This window comes from Pipistrellus hanaki, assembly GCF_964339955.1.
Source record: "Pipistrellus hanaki genome assembly, chromosome: X".
In the NCBI taxonomy this organism is placed as follows: Eukaryota; Metazoa; Chordata; class Mammalia; order Chiroptera; family Vespertilionidae; genus Pipistrellus; species Pipistrellus hanaki.
Genome location: NC_140524.1, coordinates 93702774 through 93714919, shown reverse-complemented (window position 1 = coordinate 93714919; position 12146 = coordinate 93702774). Strand labels below are relative to the sequence as shown.

At 44.9% G+C, this 12146-nt stretch overlaps 1 protein-coding gene across 4 annotated transcripts in view; it reads right to left on the bottom strand.

The window, feature by feature from the left end:
• The window catches only part of SMPX (small muscle protein X-linked), a 53777-nt gene extending 48238 nt beyond the window's left edge, over positions 1 to 5539 (bottom strand). Inside the window, exons 1-2 of one of the 4 annotated variants that reach the window (XM_084869801.1) lie at positions 4796 to 5539; positions 632 to 688 (exon numbers count right to left, since the gene is read on the bottom strand). In XM_084869801.1, the coding sequence (XP_084725927.1) occupies positions 632 to 670 (39 nt within the window). In that variant the 5' untranslated portion in view covers positions 671 to 688; positions 4796 to 5539. Of the gene's footprint in view, positions 1 to 631; positions 689 to 3445; positions 4061 to 4795 lie in introns of those variants that run through there. The other 3 variants (XM_084869802.1, XM_084869803.1, XM_084869804.1) reach the window with 3 other exon arrangements.
• Between the last annotated feature and the right edge of the window lie 6607 nt (positions 5540 to 12146).

Genomic DNA, 12146 nt, shown 5'->3' with positions numbered 1-12146 from the left:
TGTATTTCTAACGGATGGCTCAACAAACTCAATTGGATATTAAAATGGAAATTGGATTTCTTAATTTCTATCAATGAGCCTGTCAAAAACTGACACGTCAAAAAATATACACACTACATTCACACATCTAGAGGAAATAACGAACAACATAAACTGATGAACAAAAACAGACCCAGAGACAGAGAAGCAGCGATCAGACTTTCAAACCTAAGAGGGAAAGTAGGGGAAGGTGGGGGTAAGGGGAAGAGATCAGCCAAAGGACTTGTGTGCATGCATATGGGCCTAGCCAGTGGCCATGGACAACAGGGGGGTGGGGGCGTATGTGGGGAGGGGTTAGGGATGGGAATGGGGGGATGAGGACAATTATGTGATATCATTATATATATATATTACATTTTTTGTAGAACAGTTCATTCTCACTCATAAACTTTGTCTTATCATTCAGCACAATTAAACAAAATAGCTTCTTCCTCTTTCATTGTACCTTACAGCCTTTCTCAAGTGTACCTTCAATGAGTCTTTCTTTTCTTCTTGAAAGCAATCCTCAGGTTCAAGCAACTGCAAAAAGTCTGGCTTATTAAGCACACAGAAGTCACAGAACTGCTGCTAACACACAAATCTGCCTACTTACCTGGATGGCTCTGACATTGGAAACTGGCTGTTTCGACATATTCACGCAGTCTTATCCCTAAAAAAACAAGCATGAAACTGTTAGAGGTGGCAGCATTCAGATCCTCGGGCTTGATAAATTAGAACGTAACTCATTATTCAGCTGGGCAGTCACCCCTTTCCCTGGCCATATATTCTTTCAGGCTCGGGTTCCCAAGTTACTCAGTGACTCTCCCTCCTAGAGCCTCAGGGAACCCGAGAGCCCCGGATAAATCATTCAGGAGCAGAAACCCTGAGAGCCTCGCCCCTGATGCTAATGATAGGCTATCGAAACTTGAAAGGCGCTATCATCTCCTTCCCTGCCCTCCTACCCCTCCTCCCCCCTTGCCCAGAGCAGCAAAGCAAAGAGGCTGTGGGAATAAAACACCTTTGTTTGGGGACCCAGGAGCTTTCTGCTTGAAACTGAACTTTTGATCTGAATGAGTGGTTGCCCGGGCTATGCCGTCAGTCAGATGAGAGCGCCTCCTCTCTGTGGAGCATCCAAAAAGAAATGGCCTGTGCTTCTTCTTCCTACTGCGATGCTCCCTCTGCACGTGTCTGTTCGGCCCAGTGAGCCCAGAAAGTAGGCCGCATCCCCCCTGTGTGTACAGAGCCAGCCTCACCTCTTCTCTTTTTAATTTTTATTTTTTTAACATATTTTATTGATTTTTTACAGAGAGGAAGGGAGAGGCATAGAGAGCTAGAAACACCGATGAGAGAGAATCATCAATCAGCTGCCTCCTGCACACCCCCTACTGGGGATGTGCCCACAACCAAGGTACATGTCCTTGACCGGAATCAAACCCAAGACCCTTCAGTCCGCAGGCCGACGCTCTATCCAAACCGGTTTCGGTGTCACCTCTTCTAACAACAGCCCAGAAAGCAAATAGAACTTACATGACTGTGTCAGATCCCCAAGATGTAGTAGTGCTTCCTTCCCAAAGGATTTTTGTTTTCTTTCAGCTCCTGAGACCTGACTAAGGTCCTGTGGTCACTATGGTTTGGGGGGGTGGAGGGGTGGGGACAGAGGGGACAGGGAACAGCCCAGCCCTGACCTGGTGTTGTTGTCACTTGGTCTATTCAATGTCAACAGAACCGAGTGAAAAAGCAAAAAACTCAGTGCATTCAAAGCATGCTGCTTTTAGAATGGAAATTATATAATGGGTTGACTGCCTTCCCTCTGTTGACTGGTGTAAGTGTGTGTGCTAACTGGCGAGGAAACGCACCCAGAGAGCAGTGGTGCCATTGGCCACATGTCCTGTGGTAAGCTGGGCTACGTCCCTCAAAAATCTCTGGGTCCATTGCCACTTCCTTCCATTGTACCTGCTTCACAGGTTGTGGCAACAAACAAAATGACATGATGTTCCTGAAAATGCCTTGGGGAACTATAAAGTCAGCATCTAATATCTGACTTCCAACATTTATTATTTTATTGTCATTGCCTATAGCTCGTGACATTTTAGGACTACCGTATACTAATCTACAGCTGTAGGCACAGTGTCAGAATGGATGTCTTAATGCCCCTCAATGCTTGAGAGCAGGGGTGAGGAACCTTTCTGCCACGGGCCATTTTGGATATGTATAACATCCTTTGCCTAATGTAATTCATTTGATATAAATGCATGTTGCTATGAAAAAAATCCTGGATTTATTGAATTTCGAGTCCCACCTGCGGTTGCCTTGTCAGGGCCAGACCAAATGGTTTTGCCAGCCTTATATGGCCTGTGGGCCAGACATTCCCCACCCCTGCTTTAGAGATAAAAGATCCGAGAATTCTAGGAACACTTACATGTTTTAAGATCTTCAAAGTCTTAGTCTCTATTATAGGAAGTGACATAATCACATAATTTTTCAATCTATAATTTGTATATCCAACTATATAGTCTTTGGAGCCACACACATGAAAACAATGAGATTTATTTTTTAAAGTTTCACCTGAATGTCTTGGTCATTTAGAGAAATAGCCTGCAGGCATGAGGGTCTAGGTAGAATTGTTTTCAATTTGCTTGAAAAATTCTAAAGCAGCAACTAACGGAACAATCAGGAATGCATTTGGCTCTATTATATGCTTCAGATTGGTTGCCGGCTGCTTTCCTGCAATATCAAAGACTCAATGAAGGGTTTTTACTTTTTGGATTTAGGACACACAGCTCAATTTCAAAAGGAAAAGCGTGGTAGTTTCATTCTCAATGTTTCTATTCTTCAAAAAGCCATTAGAAGTCGTGCAAAGCAATAATTTGCACAGGACTTTAGTATCTCAGCAGATAGTATACTCTATGCATATACAACTAAATGTTAACCGATATCACGGGAACTTTAAAAAAATGTCTTGATTTGAACTGTGGCAATTGGGAATTTCTTTATGTGATTACACTAACAGGTTGAAATGTAAACAAAAAAAAAATCAGATAATGAATGCTATTTCATACTGCATTGGGTTTTTTAAAAATTAAGCTGGTTTTGTTTTTATTTTCACTGAACTGTATTTATTTGGATTTTGTGGACCTCTATGTTTAACAGATGGCTATCCCTTGCACCTTAGTGCCTACATAACTTTGGTATCATCTCATCTGCATGCACATTTCTTCTTAACATATATGCCTGCGATAGAGACGGCTCTGAAAAGTTGGTCAGATCCCAGCTCTCGCTCCTCACAAACAGGCTAGATCACAGTTGTGTAAATCGCTTCTGCAGCCGTTCTTGCTGTCCTCATTATTCGCGGAGAAATCAGGGCAAAGCACACGGATGAATAAAAATAGACAGCGTTCCCCGGCTGCTTCCCTGGCCCTGCACTCACCTCCGTCAGGGATGCAGAATGGAGAATGCACCTTCCTTCTTTAGCTGTGTGCCTTGTCCGGGACCAAAAAACAAAAAACACGAAAGCTCTCCCTTAGATGCACAACTCCACTCACACGAGGGCCACTGCTTTTCCTACAAAGAGGTACTCTTTATAGCACGCTTGATATCGTATCTCCCGGTTCTGGCTACAACTTGGAAACACGGAAAGTTTGACAAGGCGTGTATTGTCTCTTGCAAAGCCTATGTACTATCATGGGAACGCTTGCCAGCTTAGCACGGTGGAGTTTTCCTGGCAGTTCTGCAAAGCATTGAGGAACCTTTAATGGTCTGCGTACCGAGTCCTGCACAGCCCCCCTGCTGGATTTTCATTGGGCGGCATCTGATATCTGACTTCTAAGCAAGGCTCTCGCTTCCTAAAATGTTGTCCACATTCATATCACTAATTTAATAAGAGTGGATTCCGAGGCAAGTAAATCAATATTTGCAAAGCACGGATTTTTGTTTGTTCTTTTAACTGGTCAATTAGATGGCTAAAGCGAAATCCCAGAGGGAATTGTCTTCTGTCTCTCAGCTAAAAATAATTCGGGGAAGGGGGTAGGAAGATGGTCAGCTGTCTGAACTAGCTCCTTAGTCCCTTGGCCTGAAATATCTTGAGAGGGAAGAGGCACTCCGTGTTCCCACATTTCAGAACCCGGTGCCCACAAAGGCACAGGAGTGTTGACCTCTCCCCTGCCCGGTACAGAGAACACTGTGACTAACGTGGGACTTTCAAAAGGTGGGTCCGGAGTATTTTTCGATCTATACGTTGATACAGTTCCGTCATTGAGGCCAAGCCTGGCGCTTAGGGAGATGAGAAAAGCATTTTCAACTTGAACTGTGTAACAACTGGCAATCATTTGCATTTAGGTAAACCAAGGAGCTGGCTTTCCTCTGCCCCGAATTCTGATCATTTCTAGGCTTACAGCCCAAATCAGCCTGCAGCTGACCGACTGTAGCCCCGGCCGTAAGAATCAGAATGACATAATATGCAGGGTCACAGGCATCAAGCCTGGACCCTGGAAAGTTTCTTAACGTCACTATCAATACAAACTACTTTTAGTTCGATATTATATCAACCTCTCTCTCTCTCTCTCTCTCTCACACACACACACACACACACACACACACACACACACACTTTATAAAACAGAAGCAGCACTATCACCCTTGACCAGTGAATTTACAAAGAAGCTACACACCCACTGGTTCCAAGCCTACAAAGTTATAAGTAAAGTAGTCACTCCAAGTCAGATAGCAAAGCAATTTCCGTCAGAAAGCAAGGTTGCCCAAGCTTCATCCTTCTGCTTACCTGCTTTACGTGTCTGTCGCCTGCCTGAGGAGAGTCCCAGGCAGCCCGGTGCAAGAACACAAGGCTCCTTAGAAGGCGAAAGGGATGCCTGGTGTCCTCTGAGCTGCGATCTCAATTCCGACGCTTTGCATGTGGCTGAAATAGCTCAAGTGCTCGGTGCCTCACCCGGGATTGAGAGCTGCTCCCGGCTCCGGGCTGGAGGGGAACTCGGTTTAAGGCTAAGTGTTAAAGAGAATTCCTGTCATAGCTCACAGTTGTTCTTCCTAAATATAGAGTTTGATACAAGCCATACGCTGGCTGCCTCCGAAAGGCTTGACCGTGCTGAAAGCAGGGCTCAGATGTCAGCCGGAAGGTGGCTACGGAATCTTACTGCCCTCCTAATCTTCCAGGAGATGCTGGCTGCATTTTCTCACGTATTCTGAGTGGGCACCATGAAGTCTGAAAAGTAGGGAAAGTTTCTATCTTTAGCTTTACTACCTGGAGGCCAGATGATGAGGAGGGGTCAATCAAAATAGGAGAGAGGCGACATGGCACCCAGCTTTTCAGCAGGGGCACGGGCATCCCAGCTTGGTCATTTAGGGCCCATTAAAGTTGTTTCATAATCAGCACTCAATAACTGGTCACCAAACGATGATAATTATAATATCATGGTGAACTCTAAGACATCACCCTTTTGGGAGGTCAAGAATAGTCGCAGATCTACTGACTAATGTAGTTCCAGGGCCCCAGGGCCTCGCTCTCTCTGCTTTACCGCCTCTATTGGTAGCCGTGACTTTGACCTTTAGAGTACAGAAGATAACAGACAAAATAAAACAAAGAGGAAATGTCGATTTTAAGTATGACACAGGCTGAAACCGGTTTGGCTCAATGGATAGAGCGTCGGCCTGCGGACTGAAAGGTCCCAGGTTCGATTCTGGTCAAGGGCATGTACCTTGGTTGCGGGCACATCCCCAGTAGGGGGTGTGCAGGAGGCAGCTGATCGATGATTCTCTCTCATCGATGTTTCTAACTCTCTATCCCTCTCTCTTCCTCTCTGTCAAAAATCAATAAAATATATTTTTTAAGTATGACACAGGCCAGGGCCAGGTATGAGGCAAAACACTTCTCTGTTAAATATATTTTTATTGGTTTCAGAGAGGAAGAGAGAGACAGAAACATCTATGATAGAGAAACATCAGCAATCAGCTGCTTCTTGCACGCCTCACCCTGGGGATGGAGCCCGCAACCCGGGGATATGCCCTGACCGGAAATCGAACCTCGACCCGCTGGCTCATAGATTGATGCTCAAATGGTTGGCCATGCCAGCCGGCAGGCAAAACACTTTTTACACAGAATGCTGCCAGATCCTAAGGGACATGCTCCCTAATTGTGTTTTAGTCTTTGTTTGGGGATATTTTTGTGGAGGACCCTTGGGCTCATTATTTTTAACATTACTTTTTTTTTTTCTTTTTTACTTCTGCAATCTCTGACATTTCCTTTACATAGAACTTCCCTTTAGCAGAAAGGTTAGACTGAGTGGGCACATTTATAATTCATCCGCTGGATGAAAATGACTCCATGTCTGAGTCCCTGACCCCATGGTCAAACACTGAACTCTCCCCGGCGGCTACCTCCTACGAGCTCTCTCATGTGAAGACAAGAAGCTTCATTTAATATGGGAAAGTCAGGTTTCTGTTCCCTGCAACTGAATGCATTTCACAGGGAAGCAACTGGCTTGTTTTCACGTGGGTAAAAAGAATACCAGCTTTCCAATAGCTTAGGACCACGGCTCGCGAGCCACATGCGGCTCTTTGGCCCCTTGAGTGTGGCTCTCCCACAAAATACCACGGCCTGGGCGAGTCTATGTTGAAGAAGCAGCTTTAGAAAAAGTGTAAGTTTAAACAATGTGGCTCTCCAAAGAAAATTCAATCGTCGTACTGTTGATATTTGGCTCTGTTGGCTAATGAGTTTGCCGACCACTGGCTTGGGAGGTCAGTAGATAATTGTGGTTCATCTCAGTTTGGGATTCACCATGAAATTCTATTCATGTGCTATTTAAAAGAATTGTGTCTTTAAAATTTTTGTTTAGATAGTATGCTCTGAGATCATATGGCACCAAAAGTAAGTTGTTTTTATAGTGGGAAGAATAGCTAATGAGTACCCTACTATTTCCCCAAGTGGTTGGCTAAACGTGTATATTCACAGCTCTTTTTTTTTTTCTTTTTAAAAAATATATTTTATTGATTTTCCACAGAGAGGAAGGAAGAGGGATAGAGAGCTAGAAACGTCGATGAGAGAGAAACATCTACCAGCTGCCTCCTGCACACCCCCCACTGGGGATATGCCCGCAACCAATGTACATGCCCTTGACCAGAATCGAACCTGGGACCTTTCAGTCCACAGGCCAACGCTCCATCCACTGAGCCAAACCGGTTTCGGCTGTTCACAGCTCTTCACCAGACAATAGATGACATAACTCCATGGACGAACAACCATAATGAGCCATGTCTGATCCCTTGCCCTGCACTCAACCCATACATTTTGACACAGTCCTTTTGTCCCCAACCATCCCTTAACAGCTATTGGTGTCGCACATTGCCAAGAAAAGTGCTCCTGGTGGCAATGCCTTGTCCACTAGGCTGGCCCAACGTGGGCATGGCTGCCTCTGTGGGAAGAACCAAGGTGAGATGCAACATGAACTAGGTTAAGCCAAGAGGAGTTGTGGCAAACACTGCTCATACTTTTCTCTAAATTGCCTCTGCCCACCTGCGTTCTACTGCAGCTGTAGACAGTTCTCAGAACACTGGCAGCCTCACAGCTCAAAAGCCTGAATCTCGCTGCTTCTCCCCACTGGTGCTCTCTCCCTCTCCAAGGTAGGTTACCTGGGTGTGTTGTAGGCATGACCCATGAGCGCCGGGGAATGGATACCACTAGGGACAAAGCTCTGTCGATGGGGATGAAAGTCCGTGATAAAACCTCCCGGTTCTCTGGTGGAATGATTCTGAGATGTGATCCACAGTGTCCCAGAGGCCCCTTCAGTACTGAGCCCCGGTTGCCCACTGCAGGAACCTACTCATTATTACACTTTATTGGCTTTCTCCTTTCCCTGGCCCACTTGTGTTCTCTGGGGTCAGCACCCAAATAGAGCACTTGCAACCAAGTCCTTGTCTCAGTGTCTGGATTTGAGGCAACCAGACCAAGACAAAGAGGTTTATAGGGAAAGTTTCATATTGTGGAAGGAAAGGCAGGGGTTATTCAGAAATAACTAGAACCAGGAACTCAGACCTCACTAGAGAGTGCCAAATTGATTTCTCCAACTCCAGGTTTAAAGATACTGGAGTTCTGATTGCCCAGGGGGTGGGGCCAGGCAAGCGGGGGGAGGGGGGAGGAGGAGAAGGGCTGTGGGGATGCCGTTTGGCCAGCCTCCCTGCCTTCAATCAGGGTGGGAGAGGCCGATGGGGGCGGGGCTGGCTGGCAGAAGGGGCTGCTGGAGGTTGGCTGGCTGGCCCCCACCCCTGATCCGGCCAGTTAGTGGCCACAGTGGGCGTCATAGCAACCGATAGTTCAGCAGTCTGGTCGCTGGCTTTTTATATGTATAGATCCCCATGACTATTCTGTAACTACCAATCTGTACTTCTAAATCCCTATACCTTTTCACCCAGTCCCCCAACCTCCTTCCCATGTGGCAACTGTCAGTCTGTTCTCTGTATCTATGAGTCTGTTTCTGTTCTGCTTCTTCACATATAAGTGGAAGCATATGGCATTTGTCTTTGTCTGACTTATTTCACTCAGCACAATGCCCTCTAGGTCCATCTATGTTGTTGCAGATGGCAAGATTTCATTCTTTTTATGATTGAGCCATATTTCATTATATATATTCACCACTTCTTTACCCATTCATCTATTGATGGACACTTAGATTGATTCCATATCTTAGCTGTTTTAAATAATGCTGCAAAAAACATATGGATGCACATGTCTTTTCTATTGAGTGTTTTGGGTTCCTTTGGGTAAATACCCAGAAGTGTAATTGCTTATTCCTTCTTTGTTTTATAAGCTTTGTATCCATTTTCATTAAATATATTTTTTCTTTCCCTTTCCCTTTACATTCAATCTGTGTGTCTTTTAATCAGAAGTGAGTCTCTTGTAGATAGCATGTTTAAGGAACTTGTTTTGTTTTCCTTCCAGTCACTGTATATCTTTTGGTTGGACTATTTTTTCCATTTTCATCAAAAGTAATTGTTGATATGTATTTATTGCCATTTTATTATTCATATGTTTAATCTTTTTTCTTTTTTTTTCTTAAAGAAGACAGTATAACATTTATTTTAATACTGGTTTGATGCTGATAAACTCTAATAGCTTTTCTTGTCTGGGAAACTCTTTATCTGACCTTTGATTCAAAATAATAGCTTTGCTGGGTAGAATAATCTTGGTTGTAGGTCCTTGCTTTTCATCACTTTGAATATTTCTTACCAATTCCTTCTGACTTACAAAGTTGAAAAATTAGATGACAGTCTTATGTGAACACCCTTGTAGGTAATTAACTGCTTTTTTCTTGCTGCTTTTAAAATTCTCTGTCTTTAACCTTTGGCATTTTCATTATGATGTTTCTTGGTGTGAACTCCTTTGGATTCATCTTGTTTGGGACTCTCTGTGCTTCCTGGTCTTGTATCTATTTCCTTCACCAAGTTAGGGGAGTTTTCTGTCATTTTTTCAAATAAGTTTTCCATTTCTTGCTCTATCTTTTCTCCTTCTGGCACCCCCATGAGGCAAATGTTGGTATCCTTGAAATTGTCCCATAAGTAAGTTACACTATCCTCATTTATGTTTATTCTTTTATTTTTGCTGTTCTGCTTGGGTGTTTTCTGCTACCCTGTCTCCAGATTTCTTATTTGATTCTCTATATTTTATCTACTCTATTGTTGATTCCCTGTAATTTATTCTTCATTTCAGTTAGTATATCCTTCATTTCTGACTGGTTCTTTTTTATGCTTTTCATGTCTTTTTTTAGGCTGTTGAAGTTCTACATTCCTTGAACATCCTTATAACCATTGTTTTGAACTCTATATCAGGTAGTTTGCTTGCCTCGATTTAATTTAGTATTTTTTCTTGAGAATTCTCCTAGTTTTTCATTTGGGACCTATTTCTTTGTCCCCTTGTTTTGGTTGCTTCCCTGTGTTTGTTTCCATGTATTAGGTAGAGCTGCTATGTCTCCCAGACTTGTTAGAGTGGCCTTGTGTAGATGTCCTATAGGGCCCAGTGGCTCAGCCTCCCCAGTCAACAGAGCTGGGCATGTCATGTGTACCCCCTGTGTGGGCTGTGTGTAGTGTCCTGTTGTAGTTGACCTTTTATTATTGTTGGCATATCACGGGGGGGGGGGGGGATTGACCCCCACCCTAGTTGATAACTGGCTGCAAGTACAGTAGAGGAATGCTATGTATGTGCCATCCCGGTGGAGTAGGATTTGCTTCATTGGGATTTTGGTGCCTGCTGAGTCTGCCCCTTGAGTGTGCCCCTTGTGGGAGAAGTTGGGTGGTGCTTTGACATGGTCTGAATCTGTCCACCAGTTGCACTGGCTCTGGAGCCTCCCAGAAGGTGCAGGGCAAAGTCAGCTGCCACCTGTGTTCTGCCCTAGTCCACCCAGCATGGACTACAAAGCTATCTGCAGATGACTGCTATTTGTGGTGGGCTTGGAGGTGCCCTGGAGAGACCAACCTGCAAACAAAGTCTGGCTGTGCTAGTGTCAGGCCTGGGGCCATTTAGCAATAGGTTTGGGGCACACAGATACCAGATGCTACTTGTTTGAAAGATTTTAGGGAAGTCCACAGCTTGGGTAGGCTTGCAAGCTGGGTGAGGTAGAGTCTCAAGGAATTACCAGGGTGGGACAAACAGTATGAGCTAGGTTGGAGTCTCAGCTATGCTGCCCCCCTGCTGGTTTTCTGGGGGGTGGGGAGGCGGGAGGGACAGGTTCATCAAAGGAACAATGGCCTCTGCCAGCACTTCTGTCTGGGAGAAAGCTGCCCCTCCAGCTCTTGCCCTGATGTGTGGGACAATTCAGTTCCTCCCTACGTAACCCTGGTGCCTTTTGAGTTCTACTGCATTGCTGCAATATTTAAACCTGATCAGAGCAAGTAAGTCCAAGTAAGTATCTGTGTGGACCCTTTAAGAAGAATGCTGGGCACTCAATATCTTTTGGTTGTTACAGCCAGAACTAATGGGGACTTCTCTTCCCACCACTGGATCACTGGGCTGGAGGTTCTGATATGGGGTGGGACCCCTTGCTCCTTGGGGGTGATCTCTGCAGCCAAGATATTCCTCCCAGTTTTTATCTGCTACATGTGGGTGTGGAACCTGACTGTTCCTCCACTCTACCCCTCCTACCTGTCTCCATTTGGCTTCTTGCTTATATCCTTAGTTTGTAGGACTTCTGTTTAGCTAGATTTCAGGCGGTTCTGCATGATGGTTGTTTTGTAATTTAGTTGTAATTTTGATGTGGTCGTGGGAGGTTCTGAGGGCCAGGTCTACCTATCCCAACATCTTGACCACTAATCTTATTAGTCATTTTCTAATGAGTGTTAAAATAGACTATTTTTGAAGGATTTGGACAGCCTGTAAGTGTATTTAGAATTATGTTTTCCTGCATTGTCACTCGAGCACTTTATAACCTGGCTCTTTTTTTAAAAATAAGGCAACTCTACTACTTTGTTGACACATGGTACATAGGAGAGGGTCCTCCTCCAGGATCTGAAGCAGTAGCCACCTGGCACATGCACCAGAGATCTGTGGAGGACCCACAGTTCAGCTTCTGGCTGTGCAGCACTCCCGCCATGGGAGTGCACTGACCACCAGGGGGCAGCTCCTGCATTGACCGTCTGCCCCCTGGTGGTGAGTGAGTGTCATAGCAACTGTCATTCTGTGATTCTGTCAATTTGCATATTACCCTTTTATTATATAGGAGGATTCTTGAAATTGGGCCAGCTGGGGCTGGAGGACCCACTCCCAAGATGGCTGCTCCACTCCCATATCCAGCACCTTTTGTCAGGGATGGCTGGAAGACTGGCTCAGCTGGGACTGTCCACCAGAATGCCTACATGAGGCCTCTCCAGAATGGTAATCTCAGGTTGTTGACTTCTTACATGGAGACTCAGGTTCCAAGAGGAAGTTATCCAGTAAAAGGAACAGAAACTGCATGGCCTTTTATGCCTAGCCCTGGAAGGCACATAGCATCACTCCTACTGTGCTCCATTTGCCAAAGCAGTTACACAAACCTATACAGATTCAAGGGAAGGACCTCTTTCTCTATGGGAAGAGGGCCACAAAATGTCTGGCCATATTTAAAGCCACCTCATCATGATTATCATTTAGAGCA